At 39.3% G+C, this 28,000-nt stretch overlaps 2 protein-coding genes across 5 annotated transcripts; both read right to left on the reverse strand.

Annotated features, from left to right (window-relative positions):
- Positions 1 to 256: 256 nt before the first annotated feature.
- LOC113328880 lies at positions 257 to 1,856 on the reverse strand. The gene is made up of 2 exons (XM_026575873.1): positions 693 to 1,856; positions 257 to 628 (listed from the first exon to the last, which is right to left on the reverse strand). Exons 1-2 carry the CDS (start codon positions 1,854 to 1,856, stop codon positions 257 to 259), a joined length of 1,536 nt encoding a protein of 511 aa, XP_026431658.1.
- A 9,064-nt stretch (positions 1,857 to 10,920) lies between these two features.
- Positions 10,921 to 21,882, reverse strand: LOC113328826 (TPR and ankyrin repeat-containing protein 1-like). Of its 4 annotated transcripts, none has more exons than XM_026575833.1 (13): positions 21,556 to 21,882; positions 20,061 to 20,154; positions 19,709 to 19,966; positions 18,185 to 19,395; positions 17,779 to 18,106; positions 17,238 to 17,496; positions 16,901 to 17,117; positions 16,464 to 16,816; positions 15,738 to 16,274; positions 14,432 to 15,641; positions 13,943 to 14,293; positions 13,299 to 13,536; positions 10,921 to 12,747 (listed from the first exon to the last, which is right to left on the reverse strand). In XM_026575833.1, the coding sequence occupies exons 4-13, from the start codon at positions 18,488 to 18,490 to the stop codon at positions 12,461 to 12,463; spliced, it is 4,086 nt and encodes a 1,361-aa protein (XP_026431618.1). In that variant the 5' UTR covers positions 18,491 to 19,395; positions 19,709 to 19,966; positions 20,061 to 20,154; positions 21,556 to 21,882; the 3' UTR covers positions 10,921 to 12,460. The 4 variants fall into 4 exon arrangements, with proteins under 4 accessions (XP_026431618.1, XP_026431617.1, XP_026431616.1 ...); XM_026575832.1 differs by having other exon boundaries at positions 20,061 to 20,262; XM_026575831.1 differs by having other exon boundaries at positions 19,709 to 20,154.
- Between the last annotated feature and the right edge of the window lie 6,118 nt (positions 21,883 to 28,000).

Raw genomic sequence — 28,000 nt, forward strand, 5'->3', positions numbered from 1 at the left:
TAAACTTCGGGTCAATTCTTAGATGATGACATCATACCTCTGGGTCTATTCCTTCCATCTCATATGCATTCCACGCGAAGGCATCTATATTGTCTCGTAGCACCGCCACGAGTTGTGCTGCCTGTTCGTCCGATAGTAGAGACCCGATTCTTAGTATTTTGGGTTCCTCTGCCGTCCCCACATTTATCTCTCGAGTAGGCTCGACAGCCGTGAAGTTCAGTTTAGGCTCCTTCATCGGCCTCGCGTCCTGTGATTGCTATAAGTCACCTCGTCCATTTGGCTCGTAGCCCATGACTGCTTGGGAGATTACTTTCTCTAACTCCTGTGCAGCCTCTTCCTCCTTTGCCTTATTCTTCTCTCTCCTTTGCCTTGCGCGTCGTTCCTCATTTTGCTGGATGTCGACTTGCATGCATTGTCGGTCCTCCTGAGAATTGCCGATGACTTCCACCACTCCCTTACACGTTGGGAACCGTAGTCTCCGGTGGTAGGCCGAGGCCACACCCTTGATTCCGGCGATCCAAGGTCTTCCGATAATCGCCTCATACGGCGAGACAACATCGACCACGCAAAATGTGGTTAGCGTGTCGAGGTATCCCCCTCCGTCCGATACCCGTAAAGTTACCTCTCCCTTTGGTACGGTCACAGTCCCATTGAAATAGCTCCATTCTCTTGAAAGTGTCATAGAAAAGTACCTCGACCGAGCTTCCACTGTCCACCAATATTCTTCTTACACCCCACTTTTCAATCATGAGGGTAATGACCAAGGGGTCACCGTGGGCCTGTCCATTCATGGGGAGGTCCTTGGCGGAGAACGAATTGGGTTGCATCATCCAAGGTTCCATTGGCAAGGTCTTGGCCATGCTGAAAATTTCCTTGACGTTGCGGTCCCGTTTGTGAATACGCGACGTGATTCCGGAGCCGAGATCGTATCCTTGAGTAGCCAAGTGTGAGATGGTATTGCATAAGAATTTGGTGGACCTGTCGATTCTGACTTGGTGAACCGGGGCATCGGATGTGACGATGGTCGGGGTTGAATGTCGGATGAATTGTCTCAGGTATCCATCACGTATCAAGTGATGCACGATATCCTTCACTCCTCGGCAATTATTGGTTGAGTGACCTCGGTGCTGGTGATAATGGCAGTACTCGGGGTGATCCTTGGTTTCCTCAAACTGCACCCCTCTCGAAGCAAGGTAAATAATGTCATTCCTTTTTTCGACTTGTTTAAAAATTTCTTCTAATGGGACATTCAAAGGGGTGTATTCTTTCGCCTCATGTCGGGGTATCTTTCCTTTCTCGACCCATTCCTTCTTTCCCGCCCCTCGCGGTGGGGGGTCTGGTCGCTTCTCTGTTCGTCTAGGGGCCTCGCTTGTGGTCACCCGATCTGCTGCGCTTATTTCTTGCACTCCCCTATATTTTGATTCCTCGTGTATTCCTTCCAGGGCGATGTAGTGCTCCTGCATTCTCCTCATTTGCTTCAAGGTTTGTGGATTTTCCGAGAACATGGCTATCCATATTGAGTACGACTTCCCTAAGGCGTTTTCGAATCCAAATATCTGCTGATCGACTGAGACTTTTCCGATCTCGGTGCACAACTTTTTCCATCGTTCCGTCAAAGTCCTGAGGGGTTCCCTGAACCTTCGGGCGAGCGTAAATAATCTATTGACTCTGGGCCGAGCCTTGCTGTTGTGCATGTAGTTCTCGAGAAAGGTTTCGACCAATGTATCGTATGAGCCAATCGATCCTGGTGGGAGTCCGTAAAACCATCCTCTCGTATCTCCATCCAAACTCGTTAGGAAGAACTTACACATGACTACATTGCTGCTCTTCCACTGAAGTAGGGACATGGTATACATTTTTACGTGCTCGACTGCGTCCCCCGATCCATCAAACCTAGATAGGAACACTGGCAATGTGCATTTTGGTGGGAATGCCGATAACTCCAGCTCTCGGTTGAAGGGTGTTTTTTCAGCTTCACTTATGACCTCCGCGAGTTTTTCATCTTCGTTATTCCCCGTCAGTTTCTTAATCTTTTCTTCTAGATCCTTGAGTTTATCCTTTGTTGCCTTCCTCGCCCTTCTTCCTCCTTAAGGTTCCTCTTCCTCTACAGACGAGTTCTCGGGCGGGCCATATCCTTATCCTATCGCACCATATCCTCCTTCTATCAGACCATACCCTCCTCCGGTCGGACCTGCTGGTGGAACCGTCGGGGGATGTCCTGACTGGTCCCGGTTGCTTGACTCGCCCTGACTATGTGATCGCCTAGATCTGGACCTTTGATTTCTCAATTGGTAGTTCTCGTACTCCAGAGCCAAATTTCTCTGTTGTAATTCCCTTAGATTCTCCTCATGTCTCCTTTGGTTCTCTAGGATGGCCAACAATGTCGGGTCTGTGCTCTCGTGGCTTCAATGACCATTTTGATGGTTCGGGCGGGCTGCTGGCATGGGTACAGTCGTCGGTGGTGGGGGTAGTGGCCTCATTGGGGGAACCTGGGTTATGGCAGATGGGGCGCCTCTCGTGCTATGTTGTCTCCCCAACTGCACACTCCTGAGGCGTTCCTGTTCTCCGTTGAGGGCTTCCTGATAGTCGGCTCTTAGTCTGGCTCTTCGCCTCTGGGCCTGCATGATTAGTACCTCTTCATCATCCTCGGTGTCCGATGCCGTGAGTCCATCGATTTGCTCAGGTCGTCTATGTGTCGAGTTGATTTGTTCCAACAACGGGGGGTCGTCGTCCCGTCCCAAGTCGACTTCCTCGTCGACAGTCTGCATTCCCTCTGCCGGCACTCGAGATTCCTCTGGGGGAGGTTGTCGGCTATCCTGCTGTCTGGGTTTTGTCGCCCCTCCAAGCATGCTACTGTTGTTAACTGTGCGATTCCTTAAGGTCCTTCCAGTTCCTGAGATGCTAGCCATCAGGTCGTACGTTTCCTCTTCGGCCGATTATCGTCCCTACCTACGTCAGCAAATACAAATAACACCTTATTTTGGCCCGCTTTCGAAAAATTTTCTGGGACGTATAAGTTCAGAAGAAAAGCCTGACACTTGAACTGGACTCTTAGACGTAAGATTCCCTGACTTCACGATTTTACGACTTTTTGACTTCAAGTACAGTTTTAGACGAGGACTATGCCACGTCGTGTTTTGTACTGCACGACGTCACTTTCAGTACCTCGGCTTTGCATTAATCATTATTTGTCCTACATTCCCTACGCTCCAAATCATTAAAAACCAGTACTTGGAGAATATTAAAAAAAAGAAAAGGAATTCGAAGGTGTGCTTATTATGGGACTAATCGTACTTCCCTTGCTTTTAACGAAGCTTTCTATTTTTATTGGGACTATGCAGGATGACTTTGCCCGGAATTCCCTGGATTTGCCTCGGCAATTATTAGCCTTGACGTCTGACTACTGTTACTCCCTTACCTCCGATTTATCGCCATAATTTGGAATCGATCTATCGAAGCCGGATTTGTAGAATTTAAGGTACTTAAAACACCGACGTGGAACTCCAAGTGACTACACCACACATCAGAGATGCTACTTGGGAGATTTTAGAAGTTCTGCGTCTGTTCAGTTCTGGAATGCAAGTATGTAATCGAAAACGACAATAAATACTTAAAGCAGCTCAGATCTTCTCGCTTCTCTTGTATGACTGGCCGATCTGCTAACATAAGGTTGCTATGGTTACAACCAAACGTCGATGACGTTATTTGGGAGCTCTTGCCGATTCTCTGTTAGCTTGACTGTCTAAGATCAACCTGACTGAAGACTTTGTATTACCTCGAAATTTTATAAATGAAGATTTAACTATCTCGACAATGCCTAAAAAGAAAGAAAAACTATCAATAAAGGAAAGAACCATGCCATTAGAGTTTATCTCATAGCATCGACTAACACTCAAGGTGTTCTTAGGAGCTTCGGATTATCTCATTTGATGGACGAAAACAAGGTATCCGGAGAACTTAGCCCCTTAGTCGGCGCCATAATGTAGCCGCATAAAATCGCATACTACATCCAAGGGATGAAGCTACTTGCTAATCATAAGTGGAGATACATAAACAAATAAGAACACAAAGATATACAAACTTCGGTATGATTACCTACGTCCACGGGGTGAAGGGGATGATTGGTATTACTTCAAGTTTGGTTACAAGTGATGATCTCTCTCAACAATGACTTTCTTTACTCTAAGTATGGATTTTTCTCTCACTTACAACTTACCTCTTTCTCTCTACATGCCCTTATATTTATAGGCCAAGGCAAGGGTACAACATAATTATAGTGTGAGTCATAGAATATCTAACTTGCTGTCTTCCCTCGGACCTTCACTGGTGTTTCGCCGATCTATCGGCTCGGGCGGACACGATAAGGGCTCCCGATAGTGTCACTCCCGATGCCGACTATTAGCCCGAGATCTCCTCTTCTCTTATCGCCGCTTTATCTCCACTTGCCTTCAGGGTTTGACCGAATGCCTTCTAGTCTTGTGTCAGCTTTGCCAGGTGATGGGGGTCTTGTCACATCTGACAGTTGAAGGGTTGTCACACTCTGCCCACGTGTTCCATCTTTCTTTGTGCCCGGTATATAAGATTCAGTGCTTCCCCTCTCTTGTTTCTTGGTGCGTCTTGCTCTAGGATCTTGCCACCTGGCCCTGTGAATTATTTACACATACATTTAAACGAGGATATGAACATGTACTTGAGAGAAATAAAAGGTAAAATGAGTGTGAATGTGAGAGAGTAAAAGCTAAGACGTGTCGGGAAGTCAGCATTGACGCGGACATACATGGTGATGTGGACGCAGACACGACCAATTTTTCGAAAGACCAAACATGTTATGGTATTTCTTACTCTTTTTTTTTTAAAAAAAATAATTTGGTGAACAACATCAATTAATGCCAAACTAGCGGTTAGAAGAAAATTCGAAGAAATTTCATTAATCATTGTATTAAAATTATTAAATTTAGAACATTTTTAGTCGCTAAATATATTAAGCAACCAAAGAAGCTCAGCTAGCTCAGTCACAATAAGTCTACTGCAACTGAACCTGTTTTTCTGATTAAACGAATATCTCCGCGACTGACCTTGACTGTTGTTCGTGTTCTTCAATAGCAAAAATACTTGAAAGGGATGACTAGTTGGTTACAACGGAATTCTTGGTTAAATTACAATGAACAATTCCATTATATTAAAATCTTATATTAACATATACAAGGATGCATATTGTTTGGTACTCTTACACCTTAAGGGTAAGCAACAGAAGAAAAAAAATATTCTACCAAAAAGCACCATTAAATCTCTATCTAGAAACTAAAGAACACCCCGCTGTGTTTCTTTTTCTTGCAAATAAAATATAAGTTACAATCAAAACGACATTGCAACAAACTACATCCACCAAAAATGAGCTATCTTAATACGATCTTTCCATACCTGATTGGGATTCAAATTCTCGACAATCTTTTTTTAACATCTTTCGATCTAAATTACTAAAAATCTCTATATTCTCTTCTTGAACACACAATGAAAGAAACTATTTCTATGCCAACCACTAATAGCAACACCAACCAGACACCACCCATCACCATAAATAATAGCCAACAACCACCACTGACAACAAAGAAATGCATATGCATCTACAAAGTAACAAATTTGAACAAAACTAGCTAATTAAAATTCATTTATATCTTGAAATTTTTCGATCCCCGTCAATAGATAACCATAGTAGTTTGTGCGAGGAAAAACAAACAATCACTCCAACGAATTCCCTAGAAAATTTAAACCAATTTAAAGTGTGACAGAAGACTCATCTTTGTTATCCCAAATCAGTAGGGGTTTACTCCTATATACAGAAAAAAGAACACCTGAATAGTATTAACTGTTTTCTTTTATCTTCCACTACCACAACCACCGCCGCCACCACCACCTCCTACATAGAGAATTTTAAGAATAAGGGCAAAAATCTATCTCTAAATCATCAATTAAACATAAAAATGTGTCTTATGTACATCTTGAATTTATCTTTTTAATTCATCCTCTTTGCATTTTGAAATTCAAGGATTACTAATCGCCACTAATTAGAATGAAAGCAAGAGATGAAACTTATTTTTAAATTTTTTCATTTTATTTCCCGCAAAGTTGTACACTGTTGTGACATGAAAACATATGCTTGCCATATTTTGCACGTCCCCTTTATTACCGCTGGTGGTAAATAAAATTGTGAATCATTTACAGCCCGTTCAGTTAGGAGAATTAGAATCCTAGAAACTCAATTACCAGGTAATTCAATTCTGGAATATTAGGAATATTAGGAATTCATGTTCGGTTGAGATAATTCAATTACCTTTATTTTTACTCCGAAATCCGATTCCATCGCATCATTGGACCAATGCAATAAAAGTCTATCATTTTGGAGGGAATTGAGTTTCTATGAATTAAAATCCCCAAGAGTTCATTTGCCCTGTTCGGTTCAAACAATTGGACGGATTCCATAGGAATTGGATTACCCAGTCTCCAATTCCTTGAAATGATCGTGCTGTTATTTCTTCCCGTGGGGCCAAAGTTTGACACGGATGTTTAAAGACTTACCGCTACAGTGCTACTCCTATGAGATTGTACATCAAGGAAAAGACCCAAGCTCAAACTCCAGAAGTAACACTTGCAGGAGGGCATCCACAGGACCACAAGGAAGAATAGAAACGAGTTCTTGGGGTTCATCTTTCAATTCTTTTGCTTCAATTTCCTTTTACATACATAAAGGAAGCCAGATTAACGTTCTACAAAAGACCTTTGAAATTAATCAGAGAAGTTCAAATTTAGTAAAAAAAATTGGGGCGCTGCCACTACGGTACGCCCTGTCAGTGTCTTGACAGTCAAACCAGATTCTAGAGGTTCTGGTATATCAAAATTCCTAAATGCATGCGAAAGATATATTTTAATCTACCAGAAAAAGATTCCCAATGAAATGATGCTATCACGAGGATGCTGCAACTCCTGCAGAACAAAATACTACTAGAGTTAATTAGTATTTGGGTCCTAAATTTTGGTATAGTAGAGAATTTGGGTCCAAGTTTGTCCAATTTAGTGTTTGGATCGTTGACTCGTTAGTCAACCATATACACTGGTCAAGCCGTTAGTAAAACTAACATCAGTTCACTTCCCTTCGACTGAAAGGAGAACAATTCTCTCATTCGATCCTTCATGCAAGTTTTTATGCTATTTCTTTCCTTACTTATATGAGAAATAAACGATCACCTTCTTTTCAATCTGATCGTTGAACTTATATTATAAAAGATTAGGGCAAAACAGAACCGGGAAAATCACGGCAGCAAGGAATAGATTGCTTCTTAGATAATTAAAGGGTGTTTCATAATAGCTTGTTGCTTCTGTTGTTGATTGTTGATTGAAGAATCGATCCAAGTAAGTTACATACTGATTTGAGTTTGTTTACTTGAATCTGCAGTTGGTGACTATTTGAGTTTGAAGGTATGTCTAATCCTATGGCTAATGCAAGATGGCTGGGATTCTATATGCAACTGGATACATGAAGGATTACCTTTGAACCAGGCCATCAAACTATTTAGAGAAGGATGACGAGAGTTATAGAGAAGCTACTTGATGATGCGCAAGAAAGGAAATGTTATATGCAACTGACCTATCAATGAAGCTCACTGATCATGAGTATAAGGCTTATGAATGATCAGAAATGTGTGGTTTGCAAAAGATGATTCCTTCGTGGACAACACCATTACCAAGTCCTACCCATCAAGTGTTCGACAGAACTCCCCAACACGTTTGCGGTTTGCCTTAGTTTTATACAATGGTGACTGAAGTTGCTGAGAAAACACAGAAGATTCTTGCATTACAGGACTGAAGTTGAAGCTGTTCCCGGTGATTGAGATCTGCAAAAAAATAAATTAAAAACGGAAATGTGTAAAACTATTTCACTAACGGTGGTTAACAGACATCAACAGTTTGACCCTTTGACTGTTTTGACTAACTGGTCTTAAGACCCAAACACTATAACGGACAAACTTGGGACCCAAACACTAAAGGGTACCAAAATGTAGGACCCAAAAACTAATTAACTCGTACTACTACTTTTTCTTCTTGCCTTTATTCTTTCCAGCCTGCTTCTTTAGCAGTTCTTCCCTCTTGATTTTTTTGCTGTAAGGAGTATTTTTAATAATAACCGCAAAAAAACAGTCCATGAATAATGATTTCAATATTGGAGTCTTTGCAGTCAACTTCTTCAAGCAGTCACCAATTTTTGAGTACTGTATATCATGATCCTCATTGCTGAAACAAATTAGTCAAAGTGAATGAAGTTAATAGCACATGCTTCTATGAACCAGACAGTAGAATGCTTTAAATTTAGGGGTCCCGAAAAATGTCTGCAATGCAGAGAGAGTCTGAGTTGAACAGAGCTCGTAAAAATGCAAGCTAAATGCAAGCTAAATCGCAGAAATTGCATGTTATATTTACTTTACCAAAACCAGGAGATTTACTTAAAATAACTAACCTGCCACTTAATGCAAAAGAGAGCTGCTTTAGTTCCCACATCCAGTCTTTATATTCAGAAAAGAGCTCTTTCGAAAATGGATACTCAGTATGTAGATAGCAAATGCAGATTTCCAACTGAAAAACAAACACAAACACACACACAAATGTTACAAGTTTTGTTACTGGAAAAGGGAAACAAAGAGAAAAAGAATTAGAACCATGAAACAAACCTTCATCTGTGGGTTGCAATCATGATAGGGGATGTCCTCAAAAATCCGTTTCGAAAACATGTAGACACGAGCTGTGTTCGTAAACAACTGTGAGGATTTCACAAGATCGAACTTTTTGGTTATCTCCAATTCCGCCCTTTCCATATCATCATCAGACTCGGTTGGACATTCACTATAACCCATATGGTCAAAATTGGAGAAACAGACATTTTCCTCCTCTAGATTTCCAATCTCCTCCACTTCATCGTCTATGTTAGAATCCGAGATTTCTGGGTATCAGCAAGCAACTTATCGTAAGGCATTGAGCCCCTTTTCTCGAAGATCATAGCAAACAAGGCGGCAGAACAATTATTATATCGTATTTAGTGTTGGAGTCTTGCAACAATAGAAGAAACGTCAAATGTATCAAACAATAAATATAAAAAATCGTATCAAACAACTCTACCACGAACAAGTTGATGAGGGAAGAATCACAGGTTCAACAAGCTGTCCTTAACACATTAGTTCGCGGGTATACTCTAAAGTAATGCTAAACTCCAACGTGTGAAGATGTGTTCAGGATAAGACTGCCCGATATAACTTGTATTAGCACAATACAAGTTACCCACTCTTAAACTCAGCAACGGGGATGGAAGTAAAACGCCGCACGAAAATAAAAGCAAGAAGATGAAGAAAAGAAGACCTAGAGATGGTCGCTGCTTCTGTGTTTTGAAAAAAGATTTTCAAGTTGTATTTATAGGAAAATTAACTTGCAAATCAAGTTAGGTTTAGGTTTTTTCTTATAAAACGAGTTTTGTTTCTTGTAAAACAATTAAACACAAAAAAAAAGAATTTTTCCATAAATAAAACTCTTAAATAAATTATTTATCAAGTTAAAAAACTTGCAAAAAATAATTTCAAGTAGACACGAACTTGGTGCTTGGTACACGCGCATGGGCATGGGTCGAAACATGTATTTTTACAACATATTCATGAGAACATGGTAATATAGTGGAGCACCTCTTTAGTTTTCCACAATGTGGGACTAAAGTTTTCATTTTATTCACTCAAAAATGAGTGAGTATCCTTAGACCCATAGGTCATGAGATCAAACCACACCAAGACCAAAAAATCATTTATTAAATAACTCATTTTCTCCAACAATCCCCCACATGAATGAAATCTCGGTAAAAAACGAAAAAATCAGAATACGAAAAATACCATTTAGGCAAAGGTGTCCATCAGGTCTTGAACCTTGCTTAGTGAGAAGTTACCGGAACTACTAGCTAGACAGTGAACTATGTCTTGAACTGCTAGCGTTTGGTGTAATTCTAATAACATCCATGCATGATATCCTCCAAGTGTTGCTAAGTTCGTGCCGTTTTGTCCATTTTGGCCCTGGACATATCCTGTTTCTCAAAATGCTTTAGAGAATCGGCTCCATTCTCATTGGAAGCGACCCACTTCCTCATTCAGATAGGTGAGTTCCATCAAGAGTGTTTACTGCTACACCCCACTTCAATCTTAAATTGAAACTATAAAACTCATTAAGACTTAATTAAAAGTCATCCTCCACATGCAGTCACACTATCACATCAACACCATAGTGAAGGGACAGAGAATGAAATTCTCTGATAGTGTTTACCTTTACCCACCATAAATTAGTTGTCTCATTCGAAACCTTGTTATTAGAATCTCCAGTCAGCAAGGTTGAGTATCCTTCATGGCAAGTTTAATTATTTGAGCCTAAGCCCCATCCCCTTCGATGCTTTACTAACTATCTCCTTGGGCAAACCTTTCGTCAAAGGGTCCGCAATATTCTCCTTGGACCTTGTCCAATCTATGGAAATAACGCCTGTGGTCTTGCAAGCCACTGTACAGCAAATCATTATTAAATAACTCATTTTCTCCAACATCTAGCAAGCAGACTGTACAGCAAATCAAAGTGACGTCCACAATTCAAACATATTAAAGTAAGCAAGAGAACCAACTTGAAGACCAGATATGGGTAGTAAGCCACTCTGTCAGAATCACGTTCCCAAAGCCATTCTAGCCTACTAGAAAATATTTCTTTGATCTTGGATGCTATAAAATCGAAAGACCTCCTCGAGAAAACTTTTGAGTCAGCTACTGATAAGGAGCTGGCATTGCATCTTAGATTCTCCCAGGGAATTGTTTCATAGACAGAAGACTTAACTGTCAAAAAGGAACCATGCCAAGATGAAACCAAAAAAAGAAGACGTTCAAGGAAATAAACGAACCAGGAAGCTGGCATGATATCAAGGTCGTTTTTCCAGTCGTGGTTAAATGCTTCTTGTAATGATTTTTCAAAATTGCTAACCAAACAAACAGAGACCTCCTGATATCTTGCTCCTTTTCAACTGCTTAATGAAAGCATTATAGGATGGAGACAAATCCGAACGTTGTATTATAACTTGATAAAGTTCTTCGCTGAAGTTACCAAACATAAAAATCTGCAAGACCACACTCCACATTTCTGTATACAGTAACCTGCCTTTTTTGCTCATTATATCTATCATCACTTCGTTGATCAAATCCTTGGAAAGCTCAGTTATTCTTAGATCCATCACATGTTTGTAACACGCATGTTTCGGGACCCTCGTACAAAACTTCACGAAAAAACGCTGCTTGGAATGTCCCAAAAACTTGAGCAGATCCCCAGGAAGCTTTTTGTCCAGTATCTTGGACTCTATAATCGATTTTGCAACCTGGTAATTGTTAAGAGCGGTTAAAGCTTGTCGAAAAGGACCATAATTGTGCACGAAATAATCATTACCAACTTTGACTATATCAGAAAATTTATAGAGGCTTTCCAGCTTCTCCAGTACTTGCATACAGAGACTAAGCAATGTAGATAACCAATATCTACGAGCAGAAGACGCAAATTGGTGATCATTCATGCTAAGTAAGTCTCTGGTTTTTCGAAGAAGTCGATCCTCAATTTCATTTCTCCAACAGGCATCACTGTTCAGCAAAATGTATATAGAACTTTGATTATGTTCCTGCTTATGCACACCTAAGTAACCCAAACAAAACTTCTCATAGCTTTTGTAGTCTTGTTTATCTTGCGTTCCAAGAGAATTGAGATAATTCACTAAGTTAACTATTTTTTCCTTCCATAAATTCCAGAAGTAAGTCAACGTCTGAAGGGAGACCCTGTTCTTGGATATTGAATTCTCTACATGCTGCATTGTATTTACGAGCAGATCATTCCAAACATACTCAGAAGGTGCTATATCAAGATGGTAATCGATGATTTTCCTCAAAGAAATAATTTCACCCCGCAGACTCTTAAATCTTTGTGAAGCAACAAAACAGTCTTTCATCACTGACAATATGCTTTTGGTGTCCGACAATATGATTGCCTCTGTGCTAACGAATTCGTAAAATACATCATATTTGCTTTCTGCCATCAACCTAACTTTTGCCAAAAGTTTTTCTTTGTTCGGAAATTTTTTCAAGGGCCAACCTTTGTTTCCATTTGCCCAAACAGAATTGCCAAGAACATAAAACAGGATGACCTCTGCCGCGTCTACTATGTGCCCTGCCTTCTCTAACATATCTGCCTCAAGAAGACGATCCCCTTTTAACCTCGCAACAGTGGCAGCTTCCATAAAATTTTCGGACCCAGCTTCGAGAAGGACGAGCTCATCAAGATAATCATGAGACCTTAAAAATGTTCTTTTCATGTCCAACGAGCTAAAGGCTTCGATAAACTTCATCATGTTTTTAGTATTATTCTATTGATGATAGTGAAGGGCACATTTCCCAAGAAAACTTTGTTCCATATCTGTCAGATCCTGACTTTTGGCTGTATCAGTGTTTAACCTTGCACTTTCTTTCCAATATTCTATGAACTGAAGACCGGTTTCAAAGAGACTACCATTCGTGCAAACTTGCACGCACTTGGAAAAGCAGTTACACCTAGAATACACATCAGCTGCAGTAGAACAACATCCCGCAAGACTGAAACAGTCACCAGCATCTTCTAGCCTAGAATCTCCACAGTTTTCCAAATAAATCATACCTACATAAAAACAAGTTAAAAAATATAAGCAAGCTGAACATAACCTCAGTGACTGGAAGGATGAATTCATATCCATACACAATCAATCACCTGAAGGTTGATCAATAATCAAAATTCAGGGAGCATGTGGAAAAGGCTAGATTTTATTATACTACTGCTATACAGTGATAGAACTTTCAAGGGAAAAAACCTGATCTTTCATGCGCTATAGTTTAGTTGGAGTACCATTTTAGCTTTGAATCGTTGTACTACAGTTATTTCATGCGCCTCAGTTTCATTTCTACAAATATTACGAAGGAGATAGTATATTAAAAGATTCCTAAAACCGCTTCTACCCTACTAACTGCTAACAAGTCTTAAGTGTGACAAATCAGCTCTCTAGAAAGTCGATATTTCAGGGAATGCAACATCTATTACACGATTTGACAAAAAACTGATCCAACAATATAGGTATTCAAACAAAGCATTTTTCAATAAATATGATCGCTAGTGAAGAAAATAACAACCCATAAGTTTAATATGCATTATTACAATGGGAAAATAGTCCATACCTGCTCTTTTGTAATCCTTCAGCTCCATGAAACATTTGGCAGCAAAATCAGCCTTGCCAATGGATTCATAAATCTCAGCTGCCTCTAAGAGAGCAACGCGAGCTAGTTCAGTATTAGATCCAAGCATGTGAATACCAGCAGCTCTAAGACCAGAAGCTTTAGCCAGCTTCTCCGAGAATGAATCACCAGCTCTTTCAAAGCACATTGTTGCCATTTCAAAATTACCTTCCTCCAGTAACTGCACGGAAAATAAGCACGTAATTTGGTATTTCCAGAGCACAATAGGATATAAGTTAGTAGTGCCGATGCAAGGAAGGCGTGGAAAACATGGTCATTCACTATGTAACTATATATCTATATGAAAAAATAGGATATACTCGTGTGGCGCCAATCTATAAACGAATCTATATCTAGTTACATTTCATCTAGATATCCAACAGATGTACAATTGATGGTGCAGTCCATGCCAGGTGGCTCATGTAACTGTATAAAACAGAGACCTTTAGCTATCGGTTAACACACCTATATAGCAAAAACTTTAGGGAGGGTAAATTTTGAAAATCCAGCTAAATAAAATTTCCTGCACGGAAATTTTGTTACAATGAATGTGCATAAGAGGTTAAAGTTCAAGTTCAAAATTTGACCTTGATACCGCGTGAATTCCATTCCTCTTTGCTGCTAGTAACCTGCATTGCCTGTACAAGTGATTCATCAAGTTCTCCAACTTGAACGAGACATAACTTCTTCCAGTAATCAAACATAGGCTTCGAAAAATCATCTATATTTTCACAGATCCACAGTCTCTGCCTAGTACCAGTGATAGCAACATATAACTGCTTCAGTTCAGAGCAGAGAATTTGGTGTTTCTGCTTCCTAAACTTTGGAAATTTCACATCATTGGAGCTGAGAAGACTTTGTTCCTTCATATACCCATAAATAACTCTCCATTGACTCTTTAAAGGTGATGTTCCAAAAAAGTTGTAAAGCAAAACATCCTATATAAAAAACAAATGCAATGTCAGGCTGAATCATACACTGCAGTATATACTCACAAAATACAATAAATAGTATTAAGAAAAAAATCTAACGGAGCAGGAAATATAAAAAGAATACCATAAGCCACTATTGTATACCTGAAATTCTAAGCCCTTGCATTCGGCTATAGTAAGAACAAGAGCTTGTTTTCCAATATGTTCAGCAATTTCCTTCCTAACAGAACCATCACGCACCAAAATGACTTGTTCTGCGCCAAATCCACTCATACTCCTACCAGCATTTTCACCGCTTTTCCCGAAAATAGTTATTATTGCACTATCGTCATTCGCAGATTCAAGCCAAATTGGTGCTTCTCCATAAATAAGGCTTGTTTCGGGACTTAAGTTGTCAATGTGATGTGGGAAGAATTTGTGCAGAAGTTCAACTACACTCTGCGACAAATTGAGAACACCTGCATGAGTACGGAAGTTCTGGTTCAAATGATAGATGTCTGAGATATGAGATGGATCCATGTCTTTTGCATTTCCCATGACATCACTTCCTGAATCCAAAATAAACTCGTTGTAGAACAAAGATCTTGCATCTTGAAATCTGAAATCGACCCCACCAGCAATAGTTTGCGCAGTATCACCAGAAAAAACAAATCCTTCCACAAAATTCCTACAAATATATTTAAATAGACCAATCTGTCTCATGGTGAGATCCTGTACTTCATCAATATACACGAAATCCATTTCCTGACCCTCATAACACCCAGTTTTCAGTCGACGGTGAAGGTCAATCACAAAATCAGCCGAATCGAACTCGTCATGTAGTATTTTCTTCTTCTCGTATTCAAGGAAAATATCATAAATCATCTCCCTTCTTTCCCTGCTTAAGGATGACACCCGTCCGTCAGATAGTAATATGTAATCCTCCCGACTAAGTTTATCATCAGGTAGCTTTCCAGCAAAAAGCCCACCTTTTATGTGTGAAATAATCTCGATAAAAACCATAGATGAATCCAGCTTCTTGGTCAACTGGCAATTAAAATGAGGCCAGTAAGATGAGTTGAATCTTTCATAATTGACCTCTTTTGTTCTTATAAAAGCACGCAAAGCAAATGACCTTGAGGTTGCATTTTTAGATTGTGAAAGTTCCCTTATAACACTGAATCTATCAAAATACGAGTTTCCCATACTTCCATCAAGCATCATTAAGAATTTCTGAAATGTTATGACAAGTGGATAACTCTCAGGTGGAATGTCCCTCAGAGAATTTGGTATATCTTGATATTGAACTGCGTCATTGACATCAGGCAGCTGAACGGAATTGTGTTCTGTTGAAGCCCTGCTACTGCTGCTGAAGCTGTATTAAAAGTACAAGAAAATTAATTAGAATACATTAAGTACTCAAAAGTAATAGAGAAATTACAAAGCTGAATCTAGAAAAGTAAACTGATACCTTTTCAAGTTAGAAATTTGGTTTTTAACAGCAGAGCATAGTTTTGGACTGACTGTTACGAATAATTGCCTTAAGACAGTACAATTTGTCTCATTCCCAACAACTCTGCAAATATTCCCAGTTGGAGCACTCAAAGAAATATCTCCCAAGGGTTCCACAAATCCTTTAGAAGAAAAGTAGTGTTGCTGCTCCTTTTGAAACAATCTCATTGTCAAAACAGTGGTTTTCCCTGTTCCAGACCTGCCCAGAATGAAGGTACTTCTAGGGTAAAGAATGATGTCTAATTCCTTATCTGTTACTTCAAAAGGAAGATCCAGCTCTTTTCCATCACTTCCGGAGAGCAAATGGTTCACTAAGCCAGCTGATAAGGAGTAGAACTTCATCAGCAATAGACTATCTCTCACTTTTGAGCTTTCAATGTAACATCTCCCACCCGATACCCCGTCACTTGTACTATCTACTGACTCAGCATTGTTAGTTTTCTTATATCTAACGATCTCATCATCTATTCTCCAAGTAATTGGCACTACCAAATCCCTGCAAAAATAAATTATGAGAGTATGTTCATGTATTACTAAAATCTACCGTAAAATATTGTTAACTTTCACTATGTAAAGCAACATTGAGAATAAGAATTGATCAATACTCACCATCTGAAGTTGAATACAGAAATCAAGAGACCTTTCAATGGAAATAACTGGTGTTTTATGAGATTAAAATACATACCCCTTCATATGTTCCAGCTTACAGCGGTTGAGGTAATCATCAGTGTATATGGAGAATATGCTGTCCAGACTCTTCACTAGTTTAGGTATTTCCTCAAGAGACAAAATATCCCATATCCTTAAAACTTGGGTGTAGCATGAATATTTTGCAACATCAACGCTAGAAATAATATAAATCCTTCCAACCTTATACTGTTTCACAAGCTGGACCGAGTTACCACATAGAATTTCAACCTCAAGCTTCTTTGGACGCCAACCATTGGAAAGTTTAACCAATAGATTAACCACAGACTTTTGTGTTTGTGATGACTTCAACTTCCCAAATGACTTTCTAAAGTTATTGCTGAACAGGACCTATAAATTTGAGGTAACAGAAATGATCAATGAGTGGAAACTAAGAAAATGGTAGATATTTGATTCATTGTTGGAACAGTTTACCTTCCATAATGCACTTTTGAAAAGCATACTATCTTCATGAAGTAAGTTATCTAACTGATCAAGCTCTTTCTTCGCCTTGATCATTGCTTTGACTAACTCTTCATCTTCATCAGCATTAAAAAAACATCCCCGCTGTTTCGCATCACGAATTAAATCTTCCCAGAAAGATCCATTTTTACACAACTTTTTGTCATTCCCCAAAATCCAAAGGCAGTGCCTGAAACGTTAACACACGACAAATTAACAAAGACTAAACGATGTGTAATCAGCATATGTACAAATCTCCTACAGTATTATTTTTTTCCCAAAAAAGTGAAAAAACACACACTACTTGTACCTAGCCCGTGTCAGAGCAACATTAGCACGTTGTGGATTAGATAGGAACTCATCTGACCCCCCACTATGATTAGACCCGACAGTAGATATTATTATGACATCTTCCTCGCCCCCATAGAATCCATCTGCAGACATCACCTTCACTATAAAGTTCTTTAGCTTCTCATATTTTTGACCAACTTTATTCTCTATTGCAGCAATTTGGGCAGTGTACGGAGATATAATACCAACGGTTAAGCTATGCTTTGAGCCTTCCCATGCTGTGAACATTTAAAAACATCCTTTATAAGTAGAATAAATGGACATATCATGATTCAACAATTCAAAAAAGAAAAATTAAGACAGGCTTAATGAAATGTGTCATTATGTCTATCACATCTATAAACTATGGTATTTATATACAACAACAGTTGTATCCTCACTAATGCTTAGAATAATGCTGAGCATGAGAATGGAAGAGTAATAAAAATGTAAACCTACTTTGAATCTTCTACTCAATAACAAATAAGCTATTGCAATCAACTTACTAACTTTGAACACACCTTGATAAAGGTTTCGCACTATTGCCATTACAACTGCCACCTCAACCATATTTTTTATACCATGCCCAGCTTCATCTGGCTCCTCCATTCCATTTGAAATGTTTATGAATGAGTAGAGACCAAACATAGGTCCTGGTAGATAATGTTTTTGAAAATTTTCATGAAGAACACTTGGAGCATCTATCATCTGATCTTTATAGAATTTACGATTTGGGAAAGAGCTTATTTCAGGATGCATTCTGTACTGCATGTTGAGAAGGTCCTCCGCATGCTCAAACAAACCCAACCTTTCAAATAGACTTCTTCCAAACCCAGCTTCATCAGCCACCTAATATTAAAATGCATTGGAAAATATTAAGAATGAAAACCTTATGTTAAAGCGAAGAAATTGATGTTATACACTTACCCTGCTTTTGACCCTGGCTTGTGGATGGCACTCATCGCCAATTAGGACAGCGTGTCTTATAGCTTCAAGCTGCATGGGAATCACTGATTCACACTCTTTCAACTGAGCAGCTTCGTCGATCACCAACAAATCCAGTGGTTCCAGGTCTACCTCATGCAGATTATATGAGCTTGACACCGTGGAAAAAATGAGGGATGAATTTTTCAAACAGAACTCTGTTAAGAAAATTCTGTTAGTGGAACTTGGAAGGCGATCACCAAGAGAATGACCGACAGATCTTAGAACCTTCATAACATCAATCCTCATCTTGTGTAATGTGTCCAATATGTAATTAAATGCTCTACTCCCTTGTGCCACCTTGGAATAATTTTCTTGTCATGCAAAGAGTTCTTCTAATTCCTTGTCAGTCACCTGACATTCAGAGAGCAAAGTTCCAAGAGATTCAAGCAAACCACAAAGAATTACCATCTTTTCGAAAATGTCCGGCAAAATAAGTCTTTTAGGGAGATGGGTGCATAATATTCTGATGCTTCTTTTTAATGGCACCACTAAAGCTCTGAATCTGTTGTTTGCAAACATGAGAAGTGACATGCGGATTTCAGAATTAGTTCCAGTTTTCTCTGTTACGTGAACCTCTGTAATTATTTCACTCTCAAAACACGAACCATACTGATATACACAATCATCAAGAAAATCCACCATGGAATCGAAATGTTTCTTCCAACCAGTTAATGGAGCAAAACACTCTACAAGACTGTCCACATGATAATCCACATATATCTTTCCAAGATCATCAGATAACTCCAATCTATTCATAGTCCCAAACAAGAGAAAGTCCCCAAATGAGCGAACTGACAGTTTCTTTCCCATGTCTGATTCGCAAGCATCTCTGTGAAGGCTTAAGGTACGCAACGCAAGTTCAGCAACTGCAATGTTTTTTGGGGCACAAGCAAGCGTTCTGTAATCCATACTTAGCAAGCTATACAGTAATATACTAATCATTTTGGTCTTTCCTGTCCCAGGTGGACCCCAAACATTTTACAGAAGCCCTGTGGTTGCATTGCACTGCAGATATAGTACCCAAAACCGCAGCTCTTTGAGATTCATTAAGAGAGAGCAATAATTGTGAATCAACTTTTCGGGCCCAAATCCTGTCAACTTGTGCAGAACAGGAACCACAATTTTCCTTTACCTGCATTACCATAAAGCCACTGCAAAAATCGTTTCCCACACAACAAACATCATAATTAGTATAATTATTACTATGCTAAGAATTTACTTGTCAAAAAGGGAAGAGATATATTATTATCTATTTTCCCATATATATTCCAGTGTAACATAAAAGAAAGAGAGACCAAAACCAACATAAAAACCAATTCTGAAATTGGAAAAGAATGCTGAGGTTAAAAAGTGAAGCCAAATCGGCGCAATTGCAGCATTTATTTCACATTGCAACAAGGTTTTCAAAGACTTGAGAACGTAAGTCATACAAACTTTTACACTTAAGTGGTGAATACATCTTACCGTGGAATTGGCACACAGAACTTCCTTGATGATATTCAAGTTTCGAAACATATGTAACGCCTTCCATGTTCTAGTGTTTGTTTCCAAGTTCACCAGAAACACCAGAAACAGTGATTTCCTCCTGCCCTCTTTCTTCTCTATCTTTATCGGCTTTGAGGTCTTAACCTGAAAGCATATAAGTCTGTCTTCGTGCCCCACATAATCACACTCTTTCACATCTTCTACAACTGAAGCCAAAGACCAACTACTTCCAAACCGCTGCAAGTCCGAAGCAACATCAGGTACAGCATCACCCAAAATAAACAGATCTGAAGGTTTCGGACTATATGGTTCTTTGCCATATACACCATACCGGTTTTTCCAGGAGTCAACCTTGATACAATACAAGAATGGTCCGCCATCCAGCTTAGACTCCTCTACTGAGATTACTTCAGCGTGAGGTACACCTGACATAAACTCCATTTGTGAACAAATCTTCTTGCGAGTTTCTTCCAGCAACGGCATAGTATAAGAGCCAAGATAATGTTGTACGGATTCAAAACGCTTTGGTATTACTAAAAAAATCATACACAATTTCCAGATATAAACAACATACAAAATCCAACTAATCATAATCCAAAATCCACATCTGAATACCACATATTAGCTAAACCAGCTTGAGAAGTTACAAACCAACACAGAATATCACAAAAAGACATAAATGTAAAATAGATCATAAAATTGGAAGTAATTGAAGGCCAATAGTACTTAATCCCGTGCAGATTCAAATAACCGCCTAGGTTCACAGTCCATACGTAAAACTTACATAAGATTTGGGCCTGCAACCACCACCACTACTGCGGCAGTAATGGGTGTTCGTAGTGATGGTCTACACTGGGCCAACTCTAAAACTCTCATAATATCTCTGGAAAATTGCCATAGTGATTACTAATAGAACCTAAAATGTTCTAATAAAGCATACGTGTCCTGTGCAGCTTCAAATAACTGCTACCAAGGTTTATAGTTCATACTGTAAAAACTTCCATAATAGAGCCTGTGTGGACCACCAACATCACCAGAACACCCATCACCACCACCATGGTGGTGGTGGTCCACACAGGCCTAACTGTAGTACACGAATAACAGCTTTGGAAAATGGCCTTAGTGATTATTCATAACACCATCCTATCCTGATCTGCATCATGAATTATCACTGTGGTGATCACTAAATTGGGGATAAAATGCTCTATTCAAGCATAATGGACCTCATCGATGTAAACTATTCAAGAATTTAAACTAAAAATTACAAAAATCTACGGCAAATTTCGGTAACCACCGCTGACACCAGTCTATCCTGCACTGCACCATGAATAATCACCACTTAAGCATAAATCAAGCATAATAGACATCATCCGTGTGAACTATTCAAGTATTTAAGCAAGAAATTACAAAACTCTAAGGCAAATTTCAGTAACCACCGCTAACACCAGCCTATGCTGATCTGCATCATGAATTGTCACTATGGTGATCACTAAATTGGGGATAAAATGCTCTACTTAAGCATAATCCACATCATACACGTAAATTATCCAAGAAATTAAGCTAGAAATTACAAAAATCTACGACAAATTTCAGTAAACCACCACTTACACCAGCCCATGCTGCACTGCATCATGAATAATCACTATGGTGATCACAAAATTGGGTCAAAATTGCTCTACTAAAGCATAAAACCAGGCATAATCGACATCATCAACCCCAGCTATTCAAGAATCCAAACTAGAAATTACAAAAATCTAGGGCAAAAGCTATAAAATGAAGAGTAAGTTATTGAGAAATTGAAAGAGAGCGTGAGAGAGAGAGATTACCTTGTCTTTGTAGAGATCTTCATTGAGTATATCTTCAACACTCCAAGAAAAGAGATGATCCATCAAATCTTTTACATAAGAGGAAGTAGAAGAAGACGATGATGAACAAGGTTCATCATGAATTCCTGTAGTACCAGAAGTAGACGCCATTATCGAGTTTCACAGTATGACAGTATACGTATTCTTCTTCGTCGTCGTCAACTGCTACTTCTTCAGATTTCTACGAGAGATACAGAGAGAGAGAGGAAGGGGATAGAGGAAAACTAAAACCCTAGAAAAATTGTGTGAATGAATAGTGAAATGGGAAAAACAAGAAAGAAAAAGCTGGGACTGTCACTCTGAGAACCTTCTGGGCGCGTGCCTTCTAACTTAATGTTTAAGCGTGCGAGAAAATTATAGTTTTGGTCCTACACTAACACTTACATTCGTTGGGTGAAGAAAAGTGGGCCACTTTGCATTCTCTCATTTTTAATCAAATAACGCTTTGTGTACCGGGAGCAAATCCCGCAGCCAAACCCGTGTAAGGAGAGGTGAGAGAATTCCGGGACTCACGTTAGCGTTTACCCTCCCGATGCTAAGCACGTTCTCTTTCTCTGCCGCACGATCCTCTCATGGTATTTTTCCCGATTTTTTTTTTTGTGTCAAAATTTAAATTAAATAAGATTGTGTTCAGAGGCTTATTCCTATGCACTGCACCGAAAAAAGAAAAAAAAAAAGAAAACAACAGGTTTGCCAGAAATAGTAAGGGCCAGAGTTTTTAGCAAATTGAGATAGATAATATCGCGAGCGATAAAGGCTATATCACCCGCGCTGCCATGAATGTCGTCCAGTATTAACTATATCGCCAACGGTCGATTTTCTAATGCCTATAAATATCGAACCATCTTTTCTTCCCCTTCACACCTTCCCTTCCCTTCCGAACTATTCTCTTATGTTCTCTATTCTTATGTTTCTTTTCTTCTGTTCTCTTCTCTTATGCAGTTTTACAAAAATTTCCTAAATGAGAAAAGAAAAAGAAACAAAAAACTCAAAGGATCTACTAGTACCCAGCCACTGGATTAAGTAATTAATCTTGTGGATAAAGAATACGAGTTTCAAAATGTTAGACAATTAGTCGGTGATGGTGTGCTCCCTAATCACATATTTGGCCATCGGGAGCGACTTACTTCAGTATTTCTAAGAGGTGGATGGTCTGAGTTATGTACGGTGTTTGGTTCTTCCTCCTACTATTCAAGAGGGAGTCTGAATATATCCTTGGCGGCATTTATATCATATACAACCTAGAAACGACAAGACTCAAATAATTCAAGTTATATTCGAACGATGGTGGAAGACTACAAACATGTTCTTTTTCAAAGATTTTGAATGTGGTAAGTTAGTTTTTTCTTGTAATTAAATTTTGGGGTATTTTGACTTTGGGTCACAGAAAAGTGACCAAAGTTGCGTTTGGGTCACACAGAAAGTTTAATTAGAGTTTGGGTCACAGGACCATTGTTGGCCGCCTTGAATGTTTGAGAACTCTGTTATATCCTGAAATTACTAAAATGACCTTAACAGTTTCCTAGTTTTACTAACTAAACCAAACGAATCTTCACAAACCAAACGGATCTTCATCTTCAATGTCCAAACATAAAAACCGGAGATAAAAATCCACTAATTACTGAAGAGAAGACCCCAATTGAAGTTATGCTTCGAGAACACATCAAACCATTTTTGCTTCATGTCGAGGTTATGGGAATAACCCGGATCCCAAATTCTTATGTTTAGTTTGTGTAGCAACATCAATTAACATGACCGAAACTCTAGCCACTTTCTGCAACCACAACTGCTAACTTTTACATCTTCTTTGTTCTTCCTCAGATTCAAAATAAATACAAGGGATATTTTGACTTTGGGTCACATAAAAGTGACCAGAGTTGCGTTTGGGTCACCATGAAATTTTAATTAGAGTTTGGGTCACGAGACCATTGTTGGTCGTATTGACTGTTAGGAAAGTTTGTTAAATTCTGAAATGACCAAATATCTATTAAACTTCGAATTATTTACCAACCCTGCCATAGTACTTTCCGTTAAATTGGTGTATGGTTGGGATTTCATAAATCAATTCAATTTTAGTGCAAAAAGTCATATAAAGAATTAATAGAATTACCACAATGATGAAAAAGGGCTTCCACCGTCGTCCCAGTGTTGGGTTTACCTCCTCATATCAAAAACATGCTCAAAATATTTATTCATAGCTCCAAAGTGTTTGAAGAGAGTGAAAATACAAGAAAAAGATAAAACAGATCAATTACAACGTGTATAAGCGTTCCACACTGACTGTTACAAAGGACTACAAAGAATATAAGACTGCCTCCTAAACGATACTTCTCTGCTGCAGTAACTAAACTACACCTCTCTGCGACTGACTTAGGACGTCAGTTCTTCTTCTTCTTCCTTCTCTTCCCTGAAAGTGCAGAAACGACTCTGCAACTTTCTTTCTCCGAGCAGAGACCTTTGTTGTCTCTCCCTAAGCCTCCGTATCAACCCCAAACTCTATACTTCTCGACTCCCCTTTTTTTTGTGAGTCGACACAACCTTTATATAGCCCACAGGTCCTCGAATATATTAGGTTTATTTCATCCGTTTCTTCTCTGCCAAGGTAGGATAATAACTCTGCCACCTCAGTTAACGCGTCTTTTGATGGTTATGAACTTCCCAAATCTGGAAGATACGAATCCATGAAGATTATACCTTCTCCCATTGCACGTAACTGCCAAAGATAAATCAAAACAATGCCGAGAATATCTTTCCTGACTTGTCGACAACTTCTATTTTCTCTCAATTCTAGCACGCGTAGAAATATTGTTGTGTTATTACAACTAGTACCAAATCCAACAGTTGAGAAAATCCAACAAAACATCGACCAAATCTTTCCGTGTTTCGGTAAATAGTTTTCTCCCCTATTTTGTTTCTAATCGATACCTAACCCAATTTAGTCGGAGTAAAGGGCTATACCAGACCTGTTTAGCATTAACAGGCCTAAATAAATCGTAATCGATGGTTGAATCTCTCCGTAAAAGCTTCAAAACTCGAATCCAAACTGCCAGTAGCGTGTAATACTTTCCCACCAAAACTTACGTTTCTAATGTTGAAGAACGGTTACCCCATAACCAGAGTAGGGATGCGATTAGCGGCTGCCTGGAAATGGGATGCCCCTTAGTAATTAGGTTACCCCTTATCCAAAGTGAGAGTCCGAATAACAAATGTCCTCCTACGAACGCAAAAACCACTTTTCGAGCCAATTTCGCCGCAAAATCGTATTTCTCCAAAAACACCTACAAAGATATAAAATAACCAAATAAGTACCCAATCGAGCACTAACAATATGTACAATTGAGATAAAAATAGACATATAAATGCGTCTATCAATGACCCTCTCCGTTTGTTGTACTATTTCCACCATTAGTGCTTTGAATAGAAATCGCGAAGTGCTTCTTCGTCGTGCTCCATTATGGAATTCTCTATATGTGCCTTAGATGCTTATGAGCAAGTAGGCTAGCACTTCATTGTGGTGCTTCTATTGTTTGTTGAAGGGACTGAGCAATAAAAATACTATTTATTAAAAAGTATTAATACTTGCTCCTATCCTTACGTGAAGTTACAAGACTTCCATCGCGCATCTTGATGGCGTAGTTTTTCCAGACATCTCGTCATTAGTATCTCCTAGTCTCATCGTTAGGATTTGGTATAATGCTCTTTGGAAAACTGCAGCGGCAGTATTGTAACTTCTAGTCCCTCGCTCGGTACGCCCGTGGTTATCATGCTTACTATTTAGAGAGTAGTTATCAATGCGATCTCCAGGATAAGCGTCTTAGTAAATTTGGTGGTATTTTAACCGCTTTGCTCCTTGGTGGGGTGTTGTTTTCTCCCTTGCTCATAGTGTGTAGAGGGGAATTGCCCCTGCGCGCCTAGCTTCTCATCGTAGTCGTCATCGTATATCTAAGAGATGCTCCATCGTTTACAGGCCCTCTTAAAGATTCTCTTTGCACGGCGAGAATAGAAAATTTTATCGTCAATCGTCATCGCAGGGTGACGACCTATTCTTTTGCTGCGCCATTTTTTGGCACTATTGTTGATGTAGGAACTGTGTAGGGGAATACGATTTGCTCATTTGTAGTATGCATACTTGCCCCTATTCTCATGCTCAGTTCCGAAGCACATGTGGTGCCCCTGCTTGATTCGATTCATCATGTTATTTCCCGATACCATTGTGAAGGGTTGGTTGGGACGGGCATCGTGCTCCTCCATTTTATTATGGTAAGGATGGACCTCGTGTTCCTCCATTTTTATTATTAGATCCTGTCTTCGTCAACAAGATTGGTGTATGGCTATTCGCCTAATATCTTAGAGATGGGTCTGCCTCGCTCGGCTTTTGTTTGTATCTTTCCTCCGATTGAGTTTTAGTTTGTAGTGTTTACCTCTTGCTCGTGGAGCAATTTATTATATTTTGCGCCATTGGCTTGTTTGACCGAATCGCCTTATTTTTGCTGGCCTTCAGTTGGTCTTTGACACAAACTGGAAAATGTATTTTTAACATTAGCCCATCCGCCTTGGAAAGGAATTTTTATTCTTCGCCTTGACCTCTTGAGTATGGATAGGTTGTAGCATAATTGTAGCATATTTCCGGCACGTCTTTGTCATTTCTGCGATTTAGAAATAAAATTGTTTAGGATGATTTTTCATCTCCTGGCCATCGTTGCTGTGTGGTGGTGTTGGCGAGGTGGCACTTTTCTAGATGCATGTGCCCATGCTTATGTCTTGGGTTCCAAGTACTCCCTTGGATTGTTGCGCTTCGTATTGCATCGCGCCAGAATTTCTACTACATGGAGTTAGTTTGTATCTCCTTGCATCGGGTGGCCCGTCTGATGGCTTGATATCATTTCGTACCAACTACCATTAGTAGTTTTCGTACTGAATTTTTTTGAATTGCTAATGTATTTGTCTAGTGGCAGCAAGGTAGGTTGATGCTTCACGAGCTAAATTCTCCTTCGTTCATGTAACTAATTTTAAATAATTACCGAGTTTAATAGCGTTATGGGAGATGTGAAGCTCCATTTGGCATCCTTAGCACATCGGGCTCCACCACGTAAAGGGCTATTGTTTGTAATAATTCCCCGATACCTTCATCGGGGAGAAATATCTCCATTCTTGTGCCTGTATAGCTTTGAGTGTTGATAACGATGGAATGACTTTCCATTTTGATTGTTTTCGCCTTTTTCACCATGTAACCAGTATTGGTGAAGTCCGATGTCTCACCATTTTTGCTCCTGTGGTATATTGTTGATTATGTTTTTTGTAAGCCCTCGTGCATGGTCCGAGGCAATAGCTAGAGGTCTAGGTTCCCTCCGATACGTCGTCGTTTATCGTCCGAGGCGATAATATTCAATAAGTAATTTTTTGTAACTCTTTGTTGAATGTCTCATCTTGGAGACTTTTTGAGTAAGTCCTCGTGCTCCTTCCGAGGCAGTATGCTACTAACATTGTTGATATTTGATTTCCCCTAGGTCAAGTGATCAGGTGTTTGAGTCACTTGTTTGTTGATCATTGTGGGTAGGGCGATATCTCGGTCGAGTGATTCTTACCCTAGCCAGAGGCAAGTATCCCGATTCTGGATATCTTCTGTTATGGCAGGACATCATCTGATTTCATGATCGTGATGGTATTACCTTAAATCTGTTTCCGTCTCAGGTAGTTAGGGTATTGTTCCCCCATCATTCCTTGTAGAATGGAAGGTGTGACTAGCACCGTGTCATAATTTTGATGGGCTTTCTAGAAGAGTATTGTTTGGAATCCAAATTTTCTTACTATATGCAATGCAAAAAAGCAAATAAACAAAACAAAAGTAAATCCTAGATACGAAAAAATTCAAAAGAAAAAAAATTAAAACAAACAAGAAGAAAATGTTTATATTATTGTTCCACTGAAGGCATATAGCCTTTGCTAGTTCGACTTCGTGCCTCTTTGAGCGATTTGTATAATCCATGTTTAATGGTATTGATGGAACGTACCCTCATAGCTATACCATATTTAATGGTTTTGAAGGGATGTATCCTTCGAATTTCGTCATTCTCGCTGGAACGGTAAGGGACTCTGTTGTTGGAGATGTCCGCTGTTGCTTGGATAAATGACCTTTTTAGCAATATTTTCCTTTCACAAGAGGATTATATGGAGATCTTATCTGGCTCCCCTATTTCGCACGTCATCGTGGCTTAAATTGCAGGTGTCTGGCTTGTCTGGCTTCCGTGAGATTTATTATCTCGGACCTCCAATATGTTGTTCGTACTGTGACATCATTGTGTATACTGACTTATGATCGTCAGTGCCATCTTTTGGCTGATGGTGGTAGTAGTTACTTCGAAGTTTGGCCTTCTAGTAGGACTCCTTGGATTACTGAGCGATGTAG

This window comes from Papaver somniferum, unplaced genomic scaffold (assembly GCF_003573695.1).
Source record: "Papaver somniferum cultivar HN1 unplaced genomic scaffold, ASM357369v1 unplaced-scaffold_114, whole genome shotgun sequence".
NCBI lineage: Eukaryota > Viridiplantae > Streptophyta > Magnoliopsida > Ranunculales > Papaveraceae > Papaver > Papaver somniferum.